This window comes from Hippoglossus hippoglossus, chromosome 7 (assembly GCF_009819705.1).
Source record: "Hippoglossus hippoglossus isolate fHipHip1 chromosome 7, fHipHip1.pri, whole genome shotgun sequence".
Classification (NCBI taxonomy): Eukaryota; Metazoa; Chordata; class Actinopteri; order Pleuronectiformes; family Pleuronectidae; genus Hippoglossus; species Hippoglossus hippoglossus.
In genome coordinates this window covers 11,377,653-11,399,643 of record NC_047157.1, presented here as the reverse complement: position 1 = coordinate 11,399,643, position 21,991 = coordinate 11,377,653, and the positions used below count along the sequence as shown (strand labels likewise).

Sequence of the window (21,991 nt, the reverse complement as noted above, 5' to 3'; positions counted from 1 at the left end):
ATATATATACTTTGCATTGCCATGACAAACAAGTTGTTTTGTGTTTTATCACTGTTATTTGTGTACTGCCTAAACTATGTACATAGTGGGAAATACCTCTTCCTCACACTATCCAGAAGTGAAGCTGCACAGTAGTGACCGGAGGATGGAGCGGCGGCAGCGAGGTCTCGCAGATACACACGGTAGACAAATCAGGACTCAGTCTCAGCTGTCAATCACGACGTCTCACCCAGTTTTTATAGCATCAACTAACCAATTAAAACCAAACTTGACCAGAAAATGAACACTGGAACAAACATCTCATTTTGATAAGAACTACCTAAAATTACAGATCCATGTCCCATCTGCTAACATGGATGTGGTAGGATTTATGATCTATACTGCAGCCAGCCACCATTGAGATGCTTTGGCTTCACTTTTGGGGAACAGTCACATCATCCATCTTTATATAAAGTGTGTACTGGTGTCACCTGCGTAGATTTTTTTTTTCCATATTTTATTTTTACTTAGTATATGAAAAGAAATAGATAAATGAAAGTTGGATGAAGTCTCCATACGGAAAACATCTTTTTTTCTCTTACTACTGAGTAATGGGTAAAGGGATATGTAAGAAATAAAAAATGAACCCAGGACTGGATGAGATTAAACAAACTAAAAAAGAGTGATTAACAAAACTTGTACATGTGTTATTTTTGTGAGGATGAAAAGTAGTTTGCTGTATGGATGTGAATTATTAACACCTTCACAAATCGATCACGCCAGGTTGCATTTCCTCACAAAACAGCGTGAAAAATGGAAGCAATTTAGTTTTGGCTATGAAAATGGAACACGGAAGGCTTTTTATGCATATTCATGAATAAGGCATAATGAAAAATTAACCATCCTTGACAGATTCAGGCACTGAAGCACTATGTCTAGGACAAATGTCAGTTTGTTCCCCGTGTCATGCCTCGGATTTCCACAGTGGAAGAAATATCTGCTACTCTGGCACGAGTGTGTACCTGTTAACCCGTTGCTGATTGTCTTGAATGGGATTCGTCTAAAAATAAATGTACATCACTTCGTGTGGACTACGGTGGGGTTGCCATGACAACCGGGCTTGTTTTTGTGTCAAGGGAGGCCAGCTGAGCCTCTGTCAGCAAAGAGGGGGGGAGATGGAGGAAGAGGAAGAAGGGGGAGATGAAGGGATGAGTAAAAGATGACAGGGGGAAGAGATATTACGAAACAAGAATGAAGGATGGTCAGGAAAAGCAAGATGCGAGGAGGACCAAACCTATATTGAATGTTCACAAGGATTTTTTTTCACTTATTATTGTTGTTTCAGCCTTTATATGGATTTTGAGCTTTTCATTCATCACATAACACACATCCACACTTGTTTTCTGCCCAGTGGACACATTCTCCCACCACCAGCTGGCCTTCACTTTGTCCTGGATAAGGATTCAAAGTGCAGAGCTCCTGGTAACGAGCCTCTTTTTTCTAACCTTGAGGCAACGGCTAACCCTTACAGATAATCCAAAAAACAAGACGGCCTAAGGTGCCTTCAGGCTTTTTCGATTACATCTACACTGGGCCCAGCCTGCACATATATTATTTCAGTACTTTTCAAGGGTACTGCTGCCGAGAGGCGAAGCATCCCCCAGATATCCTCCCCTCTGCTCATGCTGTCCTCTTTCCCCACTTCAGCAGTACCCACAGTATGCTAACATTAGTGACAGCTCATCTACAACCCCCCACATACACACACACACACAGAGAGACAGAGAGAGAGAGAGAGAGAGAGAGAGAGAGAGAGAGAGAGAGAGAGAGAGTGTCCCTAACCACCCTGCTGAGCAAAAACAGGGAAATCTAAAGATAGTAAACGCAGCAGGCTCACTTGAGAGAAAGCCAGAATGAGAGAATCGGGGAAAAGCACCTGCAGTCAAAAATAGCTTCAGCTATTTTCCTTCAAGATATTTATAGAATGCAACTGAGAATATTTATCTTCAGCGAAGGTCCGACATTTATTTTTAGCTTTCGGGGATGTTTTTGTGTTCAAGTCCAAGGGTGCAAGTTAAACAAAGATAAGATATTAAATTCTGAATTAAGAAGAGGAGGAGACGACTTGGGCTGGTCCTCTAAAATGGTTTTAGAATAACATGTGCAAACATATGTGTTCTGTGTAAAACATCATCTTTTTTCAATGTGAATGGATATGTGGAGAACGCAGGATCAAAGAGACATGGTGGCAGTTCAATTTAACCTGCTCATGTTTCATGGGATTTTGTCAGTCTTTGCTATTCAGGTTACAGGTAAACAATATTCAAATTCAGAATTCAAATACTGGTTTAAATAGTAAGAGATGTTTGTTTTAAGATGTGCTTTGTTTGATTTATGACAGGGATTTTAAGCACAAGCAGATGAAGTTGGTCTGACGTAGACAGATGATGTATTTTTGGCAAAGGAGGACGGGGTTAGGGTCAGCTTGATGGAAGATGAAGAAGGAGGAGGAGGAAAAAGGAAAATGCAGTTTTATAAAATCGTTCAAGATAAAATACCACGATCTTTCAAGAAAGTTTTGTACTGCATTTCGGAGTTCTTTGTCAGATGAGAAAATAAATACTGCTCACATGTCTGTATGCTTAACATTTAGCTACATCAGTATTGGCAGTAGTAAGCTTAGTATAGCAGCTCACGAACTACAGGTTCGGTGTGAAGGATTTAGTGGCATCTAGTGGTAAAGATGCACATTGCAACCAAGTTAATAATTCTTCTTCCAAGCCTTTCCGAGAACCTGATGGTTATCAGGCCAAGTAAAACATGGCTGACTTAGAATGAAAGGGATCATTCTATAACAAAAAACAACAATTCTTAGTTTCAGGTGATTAAAGGCCAATGAAAAGAATAAAGATTTATATTTTCCTTGTCTGCTGATGGTTTCCCTACTTTTAACATGTTAAACCTTAGTTTAATATAAACACTATAAAAAAGCAAAATGTGAAAATGCCATCTTGTGGTTATGCGAGGACGTACTCAAGGCACAGTGACTTTCTCTAGTCTTGAAATGGGCACTTGACCTTTGTAACACTGCAGTTTGTCATTTGTACACTGCTGAGTGCTGGTTCGACAGAATTTGTGGTGGGAGCCAGTTTAGATATTATCTACCTTTTCCAGTGTTAATGCGAAGCTATGGGCTGTGAGTAATCAGCCATGTTGTCATGATAACACAGAGGAGGAAAGTCTTGTTCTCTGGAGGATGATCTTTGAGGAAACCTTTTGTTGTCATAGAAACAGCAACTATTGTACTTCGAAGGCAGAAAAAATGACAGCGGTGACTGTTTTCACTAGGTGTTTTTTGGAAAATACACCGTATTGCTGTTGGCCGTTCATGCATTTCCCAAATTGTAACAAAACTTGTACAAATGTTATTTGATAGTACTATTCAATATAACAGAATATAGTATTGGCCCGGGGTAAAATTATAAGTAAAGGGAGGCAGAACGTTTCTCAGCTTTACTCAACTCGCTATCATCTGGCTTTACGAGGCAAATTAGTGTCATCTTTGTGTTTCCCTCCGTCACAGTCCCATCTCCACTGCTCAGGGAAATCCAGGTGTTGATTAGATTGACGTGTTAAACCCTTTCTCCTGCATGCGACACATCTCCTCTACACACACAGAGGGACTGACATCCATGAATACGTTTATTGCTATCAATAGATTTTGCCGCTGCCGCCGTCGCTGCCGCCCCCCCCCCCCCCCCCCCCCCCCCATTTTGAGTCAACCTCATCCCATGTTTAAGCTCTCGGTAAATAGTTACGAAGCCAGAAATAGCCTTGATTGAGCCTCGCCATCCTTCTCTCACTCATATAAATAAACACACGCATTTGTGCCCAGTGATCTGTTCAAGCACGTGCACATCCACACACAAAGCCCTCTCTCACACATACAGACCTGCACAAGGAGGAGCTCTATTTGTCTTCCTCTGACACACAAGTCTGTCTATATTGTATCCCTGTCCAATATTTTCTCTCTCTCACACACATACACACACACACACACACACACACACACACACACACACACACACACACACACACACACACACACACACACACACACACACACACACTTCTCGATTCCTGCCCTTGTTTATCTGACATGCTACATCAGAGCCCTTGGCAGCCCGGGGCTCCATTTAGATTTCCATTTATAGCTTTGAGGATGAATTATTAACATCACCAAGAGATTCTTTTTTTTCTTTTCATAAAATTGAGGTGAACAGAGAAATTACAATGACTCTAATCATCGCTGCAACTCTCTGTCATTAACAGAGAAGCTCAGAGCAGCTTGTGCAAGATGGATACGCAGGTAATGAATTCGAAGAGGGAGGCGGACAATAGACTGAACGTGGGTTTTTTGTGGTATGGTAATGAGGAAATGCACAGGCACTTTAGAAAAGGCTGACCAGCGGGACATGGATTTGATAGTCATTTTTATTCCGAAATAGACGTGTCATGGTTTTAAACGCTGATGTTGCACCTTTACATGTATGAGAACATGAATAATTAAGGTGAGCAGGGTCAGGGTAGCTTATAACGACCATTTTTCCACGTTGCACTCTCAGCCAAGCTTGGATTTCTTCATCCAAGTTTCTTATTACACGCTCGTTTTCCTTAAAACTTGGTGGGAAATTATTTAGGTTAAGGCAGGAGAAAATATGCAGGTTCCCCCCACGAAACAGCTTTGTTCTTACCTTATCGTATTCACTTTCAATGCACTTCCCTGGCGTACACGCTGCCCCATACTTCAAGTTTAATGATTAGCCAGGGTGCATTTTGTACAAGTGTGCACTACAGAGAATAATAACCTGCTATTGGTCTGTCACATTTCACTGAAGATGCCAACTCGGCTGAAGCCCTTTTTATGGATTTTGCTTGACTCAAATGCAAAGCTAATCATATCAGTCTTTATATCCACACACAGATTCATATGTTGTGCGGGGAAGCAAACAAAACATTCAACCGAGCAAGAAAGAGCGAAATTAAACAGATTATATTAGTTGTCAATTCAAAATATGAAGGGATTGTTATTATCAGTGAAATAGAATAAAACCTGATGTTAAAATGAATTGCAATCTACTAAATCCTTTATTTAGCGATTGGAATAAAATTTAAAGCGCTCTTCTCCTGTCACACCCCCACTCACTGACAAGCTGACATCATCTCATGCATAAGCTGGATGAGTTTCAAAAGGGACCATCACAGGGACATTTAGGGTGCGTGAGCGGTGCCAGGAAATAATTTAATTTAATGTGCTGATTTAAACAGATGGCCAGTGCATACAGTGTTTGCATATAAACAGGGTTTGGAATCATCGTGTGCTGAGGGGGCAGATCAAACAGCAGGCGTCCCCTCTCCTGCAGGTAAACATACACACTTTACATCTGCACAACAAGTGCTGAGTCATCCAGACCTTGCCATCTCGGGATGTTGGGGGGGATATTAGCATTAAGCCCCTTGTGCTTACGGGCCATGCGTAGACGCAGCAAAGAATTCAGTGTACTGAAAATACGCTAATAGGCAGGATTACAAAATAAAGGACGGTGTCTCTCATGCTGTGAGCTCTCACAAAAGTGTAACTGACTAAAGGAATGTTACTGTCAGGAAAACAGAAGAGAAAAGCATGATAAAAATCCATGGCCGAATCTTTTCATCATAAAACGGTGGGGATGTAAGAAAGAAGGGTTTTAGGGTACACCACACTCGTCTGGGATAAAAAAAATCCATATTTCACTCTCGATCTGTATAAATGGCCTGTGTTAATGTATGTAGTCTGAATTTGGACATGAAATGATATGAAGGATCAAATTAATTCAACATTCAGGTTTTAATAAAGCTCCAGAGTGCACAGCCTGGATGGTACCGACCTTTAGAGGAGGAACAGGGACAGCCCTGTTGTACTTGTCCAGGGAGATGAAGGTGAAGAAGGCGGACACCGCTTGATATTTCCCTTTGTCTTCCTCCATCAGCGGGGAAGCATCTACGATCACTTCAATTTCCATTGACTTGTTACTGACAAATGTGAGACGCCCAGTCACCGTCACCACGCAGCCTTGGAGAGAAGAGGAAGAATATCATCAATTTGATATTTTAACATTTCCAATGTGTGACTCTATGCTCAACAATCTTTGTTTGATTCAAGCAACTCTGTCCTTGAGCCACCCACAGGAATTCAATTTAGTTGTGTTATTTAAAGCTTTTACAGGATATAAAAAGGAAAAGTTGTACAAGAGTTATCAGGTTTTACAAAAATATTAATATTTTGTTGTAATTACCTCACACTCGAAAATATTGAAATCAAATGAAGAACCTTGATGTGTCTTTGTTTTGAGCACAAACTGAACATGACGTTAGCTGGTAGGTTGTCAACTGAGGAAACTTTAACATGTGCTCCTGCAACTGACTTCACATTGTTGCATCATGAACTTGTTGAAGTCTTTTCCACTCAGACTCAAACTAAAGCCAGTTGATCTGTCCTTCACTTTTTAGATTAATACAAAGCAGGATCTTCTTTTTTGTGCTCAAATAGAAGAGAAAAGTGAAGCTGTATTTGATTAAAACCTTTTCAAAGAGATCAATGTTTGTTACCATAAATTCAGAGGACATGCCATTTCCACTGCTGCGGATTTCAACCTGAGATTCATTGAAATTCATCCAATGTTTCAATCATGAAAACTGACTGGTTCTCTCCTTTAGTCACTGCAGGGATATGGAGAAAGAGAAAAAGTCCAGTAATAGTACTGGGCCCCACTGATCTGTTTCTTTATTCCCTTTCATGAGTCTGTACTGTATTATTACTGCTGTTGCCATAGAGACAGTGAGAGAAGGTGTTATCCCTGCCATCTGAGACAGACCTCCAGAATAAGACAGAGATTTTATAAAACAGTCTTTGTCTTAAATAATAAAAGATGCATAAGTGAATAAAGGGCTTTTATCGGAATATGTTGTCGCTAACTACTCTGACGTTATGAGAACAATGCTACAGGAACTACACATAGTTGTTGTTCGGAGCTCTTGTACTTATGCAGAAAATGCATGGCAGTTTGAAGACTGTTCTCACTGGCTGATGAATGACAGCACTGACCATCAAATGATTCAAACGTTTTCCTGATATGAAAGTTCTTGCTGCCAATGGCTGTACTCTCTTTGTAATGTACTACCACAAAAGAGAGGATGATGAAGTGTTTGTTTTCACTGAACTGCCTGTAAGCTTGTTTGTTTTAACCATGACACCTGTGCTGTATATCAAAAATATGTATTAAATAATCACACCAAGTAGTTTTATATTGTGTAATCTTAACTTGGCCTTAACCAGATGTCACAGATCGGAGTTGATTTTTTAAAATTATATGGTTGGTTTTGAAGGAACTTGTTTTTAAGAATGATCTCAACATATAATTGCATCACAACAATAATTGAAAGATTTGGAAAATCCTTAGTCTTATTAAAATACACGTGTGGAAAATGTCACCACTGTTACTAAATCTGGTGTGTTACCGCCCTTGGTTACATCTCTTTCAACAGACTTCCTTTGGCACCCCTTCAAAAACCAGAGTGTGAGCATACATCCTGTGAACTTTTACTTCAACAGGAAAGAAGAGTTCTGCTCTTTTTCTCTGGCTGTGCTCAACCAACCATATTTCCCCCCATAGACTTTAATTTAAAAAAGAGTTGACAGAAAACGTCAAACAAGGAGAATTATTATGTGGAGGTTTCATATTTGTAAAACCTTCCCAGAGCGCTGAAAAGCTTTTGATGTAAAGTCTAAGGGTCGAGAGAGAGAGGTCTGAGAAAGAGATGCTGATGTTTGTCCTTGGCCACAAAAACACAGAAGCAAACAACGATGAGAAGGAGAGGACATTTTGGAGTGCGATGTTGAGTGACCGATTTTCCCCGGACTCCACCGGCAGCATTTGGATTCATGTATACAGTTATTGTCATACAGCCATGGCTCTAACAAACAATGTTTTCTAACAAACCCTATTTTCAAGAATGCCAGTGGGTCCAGTCCACAAGATGTGTGTGAGAGACCTAACCAAGAAGCCCTGGACATGAGCTCCTCAACTCTAGGACTTCAGGCAGTTTATAGGGAGTATATTTTTTTTGTACCCTGGTTGGTAACCTCTATCAGAATAGAGGCTCAGGCTACAATTTTCTGTCCGAATCAGACCGAACCCAAGAGAAAATTAGCAGAGCCATTCTGTTTTTGTGTCTGAACCAGGCCCGAGCCCAGCGTTTTCTCCAATTACAGGCATGTGAAGCATGAAAAAGGAAGTAGGAAAGCCCAGCCAACATCACTGAACCTGGCCCAAATCCAAATATCATTTTAAAATGTTTGTCTAAACGTCTCACTGACGTTACACCAAAAGAATTAGCCTTGATCTCATCTAAACTGGGACTGTAACACCTTTGAGCTATAGATTTCCTATTTTAGCTACAGTCTGAGTTTGGGTCAGGGTGTGAAAACAAGACCCAACAAATCTACTAAGATTAATATTTTATTTGCTGTTTTCCTGTATTCCCAGAGCTTCCTAATTGGAATTTGCGTTTTTCAAGTGGTCAAAGAAGCTTGACTACCCGGAGAAAACCCCTCGCAGACATTGGGTGAACATGAAAACTCTAAAAAGAGAGACCCCGGCTGAACCTGGATTCAGATTGGATCAATTAAATTTGATTTAAAATAAATAAACAAGAATATCGTTGCAAGTTTTTCATTATGCATCACAAGTTCTGCAACTTATTTCTTTCTCCCACACTTTCTTCTCTCTCCCTCAAATCTCTTTTCATCTGACTTTCACCCTTTGAAGTTTTCTACCTTTCTTCTCACTCTTTGTACCTGTGGGCATTTTACTGTAATGAATAAGGGAGAAGAGTTCTGACTGAGCACTGTGGCACATCAATGGCCGGCACCTCACTGACATATTCTCAGCTCAGAATCATGCACATTGCTGTTCAAACACAGTTTCTTTACCTTTCACAAAGTTTGCATCACTTCACTGTGTCGGAGAAGAACACGAAAGAGTCTAATAAACAAGTGATTTACAAGCTGTAAAGGTGAGGGCAGTGTGAGCATGTTTCAGACTCAACTTAACGCCTCCGCTTGTCAAGTTTTACAGCATTTACAGAGAGCAAATGTTTTGAAACGTTCTCGCGAAATGTGCTGCAGACAAGACGATTGTCAACTGCAAACACAAAAGACATTAACTGCCTTCAGCCGCTTAATGATAATTGCCATTTTGGTCCTCACCAAATGATTTGCATGGCACGCTGTATACGTACATGTTTGTGTAACAGGTCTCCTGACAGCTTTCAGCGTTGACAAAACTGATTCTCTAAACAGAAAATGACAAATGACATGTGAGGAGGAATTGAATGGGAGGACAAATTAGGGAATAAAAGAGTAAAACTATATAGAATTACAAATACAAATTCTTAAAAGAGTATTGGTGGGGCAGTGGTTAGCACTGTCGCCTCACAGCACAATAGTTTTTTGGTGTGAATGTTTGGAGTTTGCATGTTCTTCCCGTGTCTGCATAGGTTTTCTTAGGCTTCCTCCCTCAGTCTAAAGACATGGAGATTTGGTTTAGTTAAGTTAAGAGTTTAGCTTTAATTAGAGATGATAAAAGTGTGAATGTGAGTGTGAACGGTTTGTCTCTACAGTATATGTCAACCCTGTGATATGATGGCAACCAGTCCAGGGTGTACCCCGCCTCTCACCCAATGTCAGCTGGGATTGGCTCCAGCCAACCTGCGACTGGAGCAGCGGTTCTGAACTCCTCACCTTATCTCAAAGGCAGAGCCATAACCACCCGATGGAGATAACTCATTTTAACAACTTGTATTAGTGACCTTGTTCTTTTGGTCACTACCCAAAGATCCTGAGCATATAGGTGAGGGTTGGAAAGTAGATCGACCGGTAAATCAAAAGCTGGCTCAGCTTCTTGTTCACTGCAAAGGTCAGTTTTCCATATATTTTCAGGGATTAATTACTCTAATATTTCTACTATAAAAACTAGACAATCATGTGCAGGATTCTTCGGCCATGTTGTGATCTGATCATTTTAATTTTTAAAGTAAAACTTTCCTGTCCATCAACCTGCCTTGTTTAGAAAGAGAACACACCACAGCAGTTCTACAGACCTTATATTGGCCTCCAGTGTCTTACGGGACAGAATTCTAAATGTTACTGCCTGTATATAAATCATTAAATAGCTTAGCACCAGTACATACTGCTGTCCTGCCTGCACCAGACCATAACACCTCTTGGAACCTCTGGAAATAACTTGCTTGTTTTTCTAAGACTGAGAGGAAAAGAGTCTGCCGAGGCTTCATTTAGTGACTGTGAGCCACATCTACAACAAATGACCTAAGATCTATGGTGTGACTCAACGACCAAGAGTAGACTTAAAAACCTACTATTGTCTGCTGCCTTCTAATGGTTTGTTTATCGCCTATTTATTTAATTATTCATCTACCTGCGATAAGAATACTCTCTGTGGAAAGCAACCGCTGATAGTTTGGATCATTTTACCAGTTTGACTTCAACATCTGTTGGATCTGTGGAGGAAACATCTCAAATGATGTATATTATCTGCACTTAGCAAGCGAGAGAAAGTATCCAGAGGAAATAAACACAATAAAGTGACTGAATACATGCAGAGTAGCCGCAGTAGCTGTTTTCATCTGGCTTTGTGTTTTAATCCTTGATCATTGTTTTCCTATGAACACCTCTTTTAGTTTTTTTGTCTGAACTCCTTCACCAAATTGGAAAATCTACTAGTGACACGACACCTATGTCAAAGTGGAAGCCAGATAAAATCCTGTCACCACTTTCTAAACTCAGAGGAAAGGAGGAGGCAACAGCTGGAGCGATAGGGAGCGTCTGAGAGATGTGGACATAGATCTAAACTGAAGTCTTTCATTTTCAGTTTTCTGGTACTGAAACTCTCAAGCCATTTTCTGACATGAACGGGTGGGTTTGGACTTTCACACATGAACAATTACATTACAACACAGAAAATCTCAGAGGCAGGTAGTAACGTATAATTTAATAAAAGGAGAAACTCTGTGACTTGGACATTTGCGTTCTCACATAAAGCCCCTCTGGAGAATGTCAGGAGATTATCCTGAATTCAGTGCACGTCTGAACGCAGGGACAGAGAGGTGTGTTTTAAATGTTTTAAAAGTCAGACAATCCCACACCGCTCGCTCCATACGTACTCAGACCTACTTTGGAAAAACCCTTTCTGACTGGGTGACTTGTTAAGCTTGAACAAAGTCAGCAGTATTTGAAATTGCATGTGCATGCAGTGCAGTCGGAGCTGAGCTGACAGCCAGTACAAAAAAAGGTCTTGCCACTTCATAATTCAACAATGGAGAGAGATGAAGCTAGTCCCCTGTTAACATCATATCCTGAGATAATCATAACATCTGGATGTCTGGATCACATCATGTCCAGCACTTGAACAGATAGCACAAACACTGATGTAATGTAACTGTAACACACCGCTGTTCTCCGCCACTTTGAAGAAACTGCTTTCAGTCATTTTTAGCATATTTAGGTTCCATAAAAGGACCAAAGAAGACTTTGTAGTAACAGTGTTTTCTGTCTATAGGTGTGCAGCTGTTCTGTTTGTTCCTTGTTTGGGCAACAACCAAACTGTGCTGCAAATAAAAACCTTTATCTCAGTGCTTCACTTTAAGGATAGAAAAATAATAGTTTTCCCTTCCATTACAGGAGTAAGGTAAAGTGCCTAAAACAAATGAATGACAAAATATATTGAGAAATATACTGAGACACCATATTGGCCCTAGTATGACATTTAACGTTTGGCATTTATAACACATCATAACTTTTGTTTACTGAAACGTTCACTCTCTCAAAGCGAAGTAACACCTCAGCGATAAAGCTTGGTAATGGAAAATACCCCAATCATAACAAAGTTGTGTCTTTCCAGATGTAGCAACAGAACTACAGAACACAACTGGTCTCAATTAGAAACAGTGTGACCGGTGTTAAGGCTGAATTTATGGACTGCTGGGTTTTTCCACATTATCCTCTAATTGTGGTTTTACAGAGTACACTTCACTTGTGTGTAAAAAAGCAGCTTCATGGAAAATGGACAGAGCTTCCTTTATCAACACTACTCGTAATGCAGAGGGTTGTATTCTTCAAAACTGTGGACAATCTTTATGTATCAGTGGCCCAAAGCTCTGAATAGATTATCTGTGTCGTCCTCACCTTTCTTGATCTTGCGGTGGAAGTTGATGGCGTCCACAGAGGCGGTGACGATGTTGGTGTTGCAGTGCCGAGCAGCCACGATGCCGGCGACCTCATCCATCAGCTTCATGGTCACGCCTGTGCCAGACACAAGCAAAGTTTGACTTTAGTAAGAGGCACGGCAAATACAAGAAGGGGGATTAAATTGTCTTCTTACTGTGCCTCCTTTGTTTTGATTTGATCTTTTATTTTTAACTGAGACTCGATCGATCTTTATGGTTTATTTGAGACACTGTTTCACAAAGATGAGATTCTATTGGGTTTCTTGATCCAATATCCACCTGAAGCTAAACTTTGAATGGGTCTCATTGATATTTCCTCAACATTAGCTTCTCATTCAGTATTATGAGCCCCCTGTGTATAAATTCGCGAATGGAGCAGTGGCAAGTTTCACCTCCCATTCGCTTCCAATCTGTGTGATGGAAGGGGCGAATAAAACATTTTCTTCCTGTGACGCGGTAAATCTGCAGCGGGGCTTAACTTTGACCCCCAATATTCAGTTTGCATTCGTGTACAGTATGTGTGACCGTGCCCTAATATGAAGTATGTTGATAGTTATTGTTTTTTTTGCAGCTGATGAACGTCAAATAAATGTTGCCTAATATATTTCACATTCCTGGTAATATACACTACCGTTCAAAAGTTTGGGGTCACTTAGAAATTTCCTTATTTTTCAAAGAAAAGCACTGTTTTTTTCAATGAAGATAACATGAAATTAATCAGAAATACACTCTATACAATGTTAATGTGGTAAATGACTATTCTAGGTGGAAACGTCTGGTTTTTAATGAAATATCTACATAGGTGTATAGAGGCCCATTTCCAGCAACTATCACTCCAGTGTTCTAATGGTACATTGTGTTTGCTAATCGCCTTAGAAGACTAATGGATGATTAGAAAACCCTTGAAAACCCTTGTGCAATTATGTTAGCACAGCTGAAAACTGTTTTGCTGGTGAGAGAAGCTATAGAACTGGCCTTCCTTTGAGCTAGTTGAGTATCTGGAGCATCACATTTGTGGGTTCGATTATACTCTCAAAATGTCCAGAAAAAGAGAACTTTCATGTGAAACTCGCCAGTCTATTCTTGTTCTTAGAAATGAAGGCTATTCCAATGCGAGAAATTGCGAAGAAACTGAAAATTTCCTACAACGGTGTGTACTACTCCCTTCAGAGAACAGCACAAACGGGCTCTAACCAGAGTAGAAAGAGAAGTGGGAGGCCCCGGTGCACAACTCAGCAAGAAGACAAGTATATTAGAGTCTCTAGTTTGAGAAATAGACGCCTCACAGTTCCTCAACTGGCAGCTTCTTTAAATGGTACCCGCAAAACGCCAGTGTCAACGTCTACAGTGAAGAGGCGACTCCGGGACGCTGGCCTTCTAGGCAGAGTGGCAAAGAAAAAGCCATATCTGAGACTGGCCAATAAAAAGAAAAGATTGATATGGGCAAAAGAACACAGACATTGGACAGAGGAAGATTGGAAAAAAGTGTTATGGACAGACGAATCAAAGTTTGAGGTGTTTGGATCACACAGAAGAACATTTGTGAGACGCAGAACAGGTGAAAAGATGCTGGAAGAGTGCCTGACGCCATCTGTCAAGCATGGTGGAGGTAATGTGATGGTCTGGGGCTGCTTTGGTGCTGGTAAAGTGGGAGATTTGTACAAGGTAAAAGGGATTTTAAATAAGGAAGGCTATCACTCCATTTTGCAACGCCATGCCATACCCTGTGGACAGCGCTTGATTGGAGCCAATTTCCTCCTACAACAGGAAAATGACCCAAAGCACACCTCCAAATTATGCAAGAACTATTTAGGGAAGAAGCAGGCAGCTGGTATGCTGTCTGTAATGGAGTAGCCAGCACAGTCACCAGATCTCAACCCCATTGAGCTGTTGTGGGAGCAGCTTGACCGTAGGGTACGCAAGAAGTGCCCATCAAGCCAATCCAACTTGTGGGAGGTGCTTCAGGAAGCGTGGGGTGAAATTTCTACAGATTACATCAACAAATTAACAGCTAGAATGCCAAAGGTCTGCAATGCTGTAATTGCTGCAAATGGAGCATTCTTTGACGAAAGCAAAGTTTGAAGAACAAAATTAATATTTCAAATAAAAATCATTATTTCTAACCTTGTCAATGTCTTGACTATATTTTCTATTCATTTTGCAACTCATTTGATAAATAAAAGTGTGAGTTTCCATGGAAAACACGAAATTGTCTGGGTGACCCCAAACTTTTGAACGGTAGTGTAAATGTTTAACTAAATGGGGAAATGCTAAGCCCCAATCTACCTTTAGCTCTCCAGGATATTTCCAAAATAAAGCGATCTGTCATTAACTTAAAGTAAGTATAATGACCAGTCACATCCCACATCACATCACGTATCTTTGGGAGGCACTGATAAATAAACTAATTTGTTGTTTCACTGTCTTCTATGCTCAAAACATACAGTTAGCACACAGTGTTAGCTGCTTAGTTATTACTTGTGACAAGTATTTTTAGACTAATTTGATGAAATAGTGAGGTATTATGTGTTTTAGAACACCGTGAGCTACAAATGGAGAACAGAGAAGTGGATTATGGTGCAGTAGATGGGGATCTTTGAGCATCAGACAAATTGTAGCTTAGAACTGGTGCATCATGGCCTTGATCTGTGGGACATACTGTTAATTGAAATGTTCTGTATCTTTTAAAGGCTTTATTTGTGACCCTGTGCTCTAGATCTCACGGTTGTTTGAGAGTTTATACTCCCCATGAAAACTCACATGGGTAAAATGAATCTAGTTCTCTGCGTGAGAAACAACCCAATATTCCATGGCCACCTTTCAAGCTGACATGTAAACTATTTGATGCTAAAACTATACAGATGTTGGGTCAAGTATCACTGTTAAGATCTGAGGACGTATCCATCAAACAATCCGTCATCAAAACGTTTACACAGAGCACTGAATGCTTGCAGATGATTTGAAGCACGAGAAAACACTTTGAGCAGGAAATCAAAGTCCGACGATCACAATAAAGCAGACCTCACAGTGTGGGCACAGGAATTCGCAAATCAACACCTGTGTTTATCAGACTGCACCACACATACACACACACACACACACACACACACACACACACATAAACACACGCACGCACCACCCTCGGCAGCTTGTATCATGTGTGAAGGAAAACAGTTGTTTGTGGGTTTCTCGCAGAAAGTGGGACATCTTGTATGGAGTGGGAGGGTTGTAGATGAGAGAAGCGAGGAAGAGGGTGGCATCTGTTCCTCATCTCGGAGAACGTGTGAGTGCATGTGTAATGTGCGCGTCTTTGGGAACGTATGCTCATTTAAAGATGTTCAGGCCCTTGCTAGACGTTCCAGTTGCCCCAGTCGTTCCCTCTGAGCTGCTTTTTTTGTGTCTCTCGTGCTACAGAAAATCAATAAGTCTGCACGCCGATAGTTAGTTTGGCCCAAAACGGCTCCCACCACCATTTCTATTTATGTCGGCCAAAAGTGTGGGAGTACAAACAGACTGTGCCGCTTGCACCCAAATGCAACGCTCCTTGTAAAAGAAGAAGGACTGAGCTGATTAAAACTGAAACATGCTTTTACTTTGACATCCTGTTATCCTCTTAAATGGATGCGACATCACTCTCATTTTATTTTTTTGCTAATTGTGTTGATATGCACAAAAGTAGCTGGAAACGTGGACTGCTTTTTCTGGCACACTTACAATTCTAACTGGATATTTCAAATACAGGAAAAGTCTGGATGCAGGAGAAATTGGATCAAGCTGTGACTCTGAAGTGTGTGGTTAAAAGGATAGACAGTGTGACAGATTGTTTGATCCATCATCTTCAACTCTGATCGATAATATTTACAGTCCACAGTCTCTGCTGTGGACTAAGGGTGACTGGGCATTTTCTGTTAGAAGCGAGCTCACTATCCTCTTTTAAATACATTTTAAAGACACATTTTGTTAAGTGAGCTTCCTCAGGGCTTGGAATCTGAATACTGAATTGTATACGTCACTTCTTAAAACATACATTTATATAAAGCTCTCAAGCTCTCCTGGCTCTTAACTTGTTGATTATTTTACTCAGTTTAATATGTTAATATTGAATTTTAATATTGCGCCTTTGCACTAATAATCATGCCCAAATCCATTTAAAATTATCTCTGTCGTTTATCATTATTTTGTAATTTATATATTTTATTTTTGTGTTTCGAAAAGTGATATATAAAAAAGATTATTATTATTATTATTATTATTATTATTATCATTGTTATAATTATTATAATTATTATGAACACACTCTGACTGAGGCTGATGCTGTGCCTTAAGTGTGAGTGGCCCCGAGGACAAGCAGAAATCTCTCATCCTTAAGCCAGTTCCAAAGCATTTTTCAAAACCAATCTTTACATTTTTTTCTTCCCATCTCAGCTATGTACTGAAAATTGATTTGATCTCAACTCTAAGATTGGAATTTCCTCCCTGAGTACAAAGCACAGCAGGCTGCCTCTATTCCAGGCTGGGAGTGAGTGGTTGTGTCTGAGCCTGTAACACTTGATGGATCATGACCTGACGAGATGATGAAATTGAACGCTGTATTACAATAAACTGAATCTAAACGTTTCCTTTCAAATCTAAGACACGTTGCCATGCCTGAGTTTTATCACAGTGGTCTCCATCTTTCCTCACTTCTGATATTTAAAACTTGTCTATGACTATGTAATGGGGGCTAATGGGACCATAGCAAAGTTATTATAACTATAATCAATATTTTCACATTAATAATGGATCACTTGACTGTATGAGAAGAGATTAACTCAGAGACTCATCCCCCAGCTCTGCAGTTCCCCAGTTCTGTCGATATTTATAGCAAACTATAGCAGATTATTTTCGTTTTCCACTAATTAAACAAACCCAATCTCTTTCCCCAATCTCATCACTTTTGTTTTTAATTGCAGCAAACAAGCATTAAAAAACACTGTACACTACCTGTTCAGCACCACATGACAGAAATACAAAGTTCTGTAACAAAGTAGTGAACATAGTGGAGCATTTAGCAGCTGATGACGCAGATATTTCCCTCAGGAGTTGGTGGAGACCAAATTAAAGAGACATGATTCCAAATGAATAATATTGTTGTTCTGAATTGGCTGTATGTGTGAATAAGCAACGAGTTTTCCATGTCGACTTAGGGTGGCAGTGTTGTGTTGAGAAAAAAGGTTACGTCGAGAATATGAACACCTACATGAATATATATATCTTATCCATTCCTTTATTAAAGCCAGAAAGTACATGTTGACTGAGGCATGAACTCAAACTGAAGTAGTTCTCTGTCACTGCTACTGCACTGTCTCCCTCTTATGAGACTTACATGGTCCACTTACTTCCCTGAAACCTTGAAGCTGTACAGACTTTGAAAGTTTCTTCGGCCCAAAACTGAGGGAGGCTCCACTCGAAAGCAACAAACCATGAACATCAGATGAAGTCACTGCTTTTTAATCCCCTTCAGGAAGGTTTGCTGCAATATGCATTCAATCAATATCCTACAGATAACCTTTCATTTATGTGTATGTTTCATTCAAAGCTTCTGGGAGCTAAAAACACAATTTGCTTGGTGCATAATGGTGCATCAGTGGCATATACTGGTGATTATGCTGCTAGCTTTGAAAATAAGATAATCTACTGAACCTAATAGGTCCCTAACTGTGGTATTATTTGTTATAAAGGAATACTATTACACTATAATAGTCAAGAAGTATTCAAAAAGAGAATTAAACTACAATAAACAATATCTTGCTGTTGCCTTTATATGTGTTTTTTGTTTTGGTCTCACATAGCAGTGGAATAAACCAGCAGCTCTGGTCGCACAAATCAGCTGATAAACTCTGATGATATTAATCCTTGAAACAAAGTGACACGGCATTGCTGAGGTTTCGTGTCGTTTGATCTTCAATTTACGAAAATATTAACTGGCGAGAATGAGATTGTGGTGTAATGGTATGAGGGCTCTTATCAGAATAAAACTATCTTTGGAAGGTCATGCGTGGTAAATAAAGGAATCACATGGGACAGAAAAAAGCCTCCTCTCAGCATGCTGTGGTATGAAATGAATGCTAATGGGCAAGTGACTAGACTGGACCAGTTAAGAACATCACTCGATCGCATGACCCCTGTGACTCTGGAAAATGAATTTTAATAGAAATAGAATGAGGACTTTCTATTTTTGGTTTGGATTGAACATTTCTGAGGGATTGTGAGACTGGAGTGGAGCGGTGACAGTTGGCTGCCATGGTCTTGTTCAACAGCTCCCCAGATGACTCGAGAAAGAAGGCGGCGGGTGTTGGGGGAATAATTACACCAGTTTGCCACATTGGAGAGACTTGCCACGTCCGAAGAGTGGCTACGAGTATTAAAAACCTACAAGTTTGGATGTTTGAAAATTACTGTCATTCGGCTTGACAGCACAGCACACACTTGTCATCATCAGCAGCATTGACGATGTAAATGCACATATTTAATTTGGACGGAAATATCAACCCTTCATTGAGCGGTTCAGGGGAAACGAAGGACAAATGTGGATGTGGTGCATTGTGGTCTGATTTGATTGGTGTACAGACCTTCCTGTGGCTCAAGTCCAAGATCACAGCAAGAAAATTTCAGTTGTAAATGAAGTGCACACCTTTCTACAGTTTTACCGTTTTTTTTGCTGTCGTAACTTAAAATGTTTAAATCTATATATTCCTTATTATCTATAATACATTAACAAACTATTAAAAGAGGATTATCCCCATGTGTCTGTGATTCTTTGAGTTTTTTAGCCTCTCACGAGCCGTTTTCAGACATGAAGTCTGGAGAATGGCCGCCCTTTCTGCAGAGTTTTCCTTTCACACTTGAACAACACAGCAGGAGATTCTCTGCTCAGAACCGTTCACAACGACACAAATCTCGGCAGCATTCAGCTGAGGGGCGGAGCAGCAGGCAGAGGCAGGACTTAACGTATTAATTCTGCTGTGGAGATCATGTGTTTTGACATCTTTGTCGACGTCTTCCACATCTTTTTGTTTTGATTTATTTTGTTTTTCATTCTGGTGTGTGCCACGCGTTAGAAACGCCATCATTATCACACTCACTAGCTCGCTGTGAATCTCTGAGGATCTTCTGCAGTGTTCTCAGAAGATGAGCTTATTCTGACATTCTCTGAAGTTTTTACTCGGGGGGCGGCCGCAAAGTCCAGAGAAAGTCTGTCGCCTGTGACTAGGACATTTGCGTTCTTGCATACAGCCCCTCCAGAGAATGTCAGGAGATTATCCGGAGTTCAGTGCATGTCTGAAAGCAGCTTCAGCATAATATTTTCATGTGGCTCTTGTTAACCCCGTTTCATGCAGCAGGCAGCCGAGAATTTATCCGTTGCTGTAACTGAATTGACCAGACAAAGAGGGGAGGGCTGAACTGCCCTTGAGTAAAGCAAAGCTGCTTGTCTTTATTAGTGACAAACCATCAGTGGAACTGTTAATGCAACTCAACCCTCTCCTTGTACAGTGGATGTAAAAGGTTGAAGCGACGCTCAATGTGAAACTGGAAATGAGGACAAGCGAGGCCAAGACAGCCTTGGGCCTGGCGTTACACATTCACAGGGTGACATGGCACACTATGACTCTCCCTTACCCGTAGGGTGGGAACACGAAAGGCAGAGCGTGGGGATGGGGTGCGGTGGGGGTGGGGGTGAGGGGTGGTTTGGAGATGGTGTGTGTGAAGGGGGAAAGACAGCTCAGTCCAAATGGGGAAAAAAGGGCAATTAGTAACCAAGTCCCTAGTGCAGCCCAGTTTGCCACGGGGCAGAATACCTCTGTGATTAGATTCCATGTGACGATTTACCCAAAATCTGCCTGCACAGTGCCGTCCATTGGCAGCAGGCATGAGAACAAAGGGGAGAGTCTTCCGGGCAGCTCGTGTCACTCGTCAGCTCTGTCACCCAACTTCAAGCCTGTTTAATTAGAAACGGCTCAGACACGGCACACTAAGCAAAGCACCCAGTGATGTAAGGGTGAAGAGAGTGTGACACCAAGAGATCGACAGTGAAGAATCCGTGACCTCTGCCTCTCTCACATATCCTCGTATCGCATCCGAAACCTTCTTCCTCCATCTTAATCTCTATTCCTTCCCTCGCCTCCCTGTTCTTGCCCTCAGCCTATACTTCTATTCCCCGCTGACAATCCCCCTCTCTCTTCTTGTCATTCTCATCCCCTCCCCAATATGTGCTTTAATCATGGACAGTATCAAACGGCTCAAACTGCCTCCTAATGAGCTGTTACTATAGAAACAGCTCCTGTTAACATTACTGCCACGCAGCAACCCACTGACATCCTCTTATAAAGTCCCATAAGCTGCATATTTTCTTTATATTATAACCATTCCAGCTGTGGCACGCTTTACTAAACGCCAGGAAGCATCAACAGATTCATGTGCGGCTTTGAGTCCTGCAAAACGGAGGTGAGTGCAGCGATGATTACTGTTACACTGTAAGCTCCATGCACACCGCAGGCCTGGGAAAATCAATGAGATACGATTCCTGTGATGGAAATTCTGTCAGATAAAGGGCTTTCAGATTAAACAGACCTCTGGCTGTGATGGTAAACGTCCTTGGCTTCTGCAGATGTGTTCTCTAAGTGTACAACTTGGCCTTCAGTTCTTTTGTGTGCTGTTTTGAACCTGGTAATGGTCATTTCTCCTCTTTGGTCGATATCAGCATGTAGCATGGGTGTATTTTCACTGGGGATGAGAATATGTTTCCATTGCATTTTTATTCAGATTTAGGCCGCTCAGTATCTTTACACAGTTTGATTTACTCACTACGCTGTCGCTACAATTTGTGGACTTGCCCTTGAGCCACAATGATCTAGAGGAGAAAAGCTTGATAAAAATAATCCTCATCTTTGGAAACTTCAGTTATGACCATACTGTACAAAGCACATCTTAATGGACAAAACATCTTCATCAATTTGTCAACATATGCCTGGCAAATAGAAAACACGCTGAAAATACTCACAACACAACCAAATACCACACAAACGAATACTCACAACAAAACAAAATACTCACAACTCTAACAATACTCACAACACAACCAAATATGCACAACACTATTAAGTACTCACAACCAAATACTCACAACAGTACCAAAGAATCACAACCAAATACTCGCAACGCTACCAAGTAGCATACTCACAACTAAATACTAACAACAAACAAAATATTCACAACAATATCGAGTACTCACAACCAAATACTCACAACACTACCACAACACAACCAAATACAACATATTCAAATACTCATAACACTACAAAAAAACTGCAACACAACCAGATACAACACGTTCAAATAGTCACAACACAACCAAGTACTCACAAGTGTACCACAATATGTTGTGAGTATTTGGTTGTGTTATGTGTTTGCATGTGTTTTCTTTTCTTTTTTGTCCAGAACGACTACTACACTCTGACTGGTGGTGGAGGTTGTTGCAGATGCATGTGACCTGAGGGGAGGAGCTGCAAATACTATTCAGGAATGCAAAAATGACTGCCACCTTCCTCTGCTCCTTTCAGAAGAGAATAAAAGGTAAAGAGTGACTTGACACCAGGCTGAAAAGCAGTGTTTTCCTGTCTTCTTTGGCTGA

The 21,991-nt window shown here is 40.7% G+C and overlaps 1 protein-coding gene across 4 annotated transcripts in view; it reads right to left on the bottom strand.

Moving 5' to 3' along the window:
- Positions 1-21,991, bottom strand: part of acot7 (acyl-CoA thioesterase 7) — a 52,078-nt gene that overhangs the window by 5,952 nt on the left and 24,135 nt on the right. For all 4 annotated transcript variants that reach the window (XM_034590923.1, XM_034590924.1, XM_034590921.1 and 1 more), the window contains 2 exons: positions 12,281-12,397; positions 5,907-6,091 (listed from right to left, as the gene is read on the bottom strand). In XM_034590923.1, coding sequence (XP_034446814.1) covers positions 5,907-6,091; positions 12,281-12,397 — 302 coding nt within the window. The remainder of the gene's footprint in view (positions 1-5,906; positions 6,092-12,280; positions 12,398-21,991) is intronic.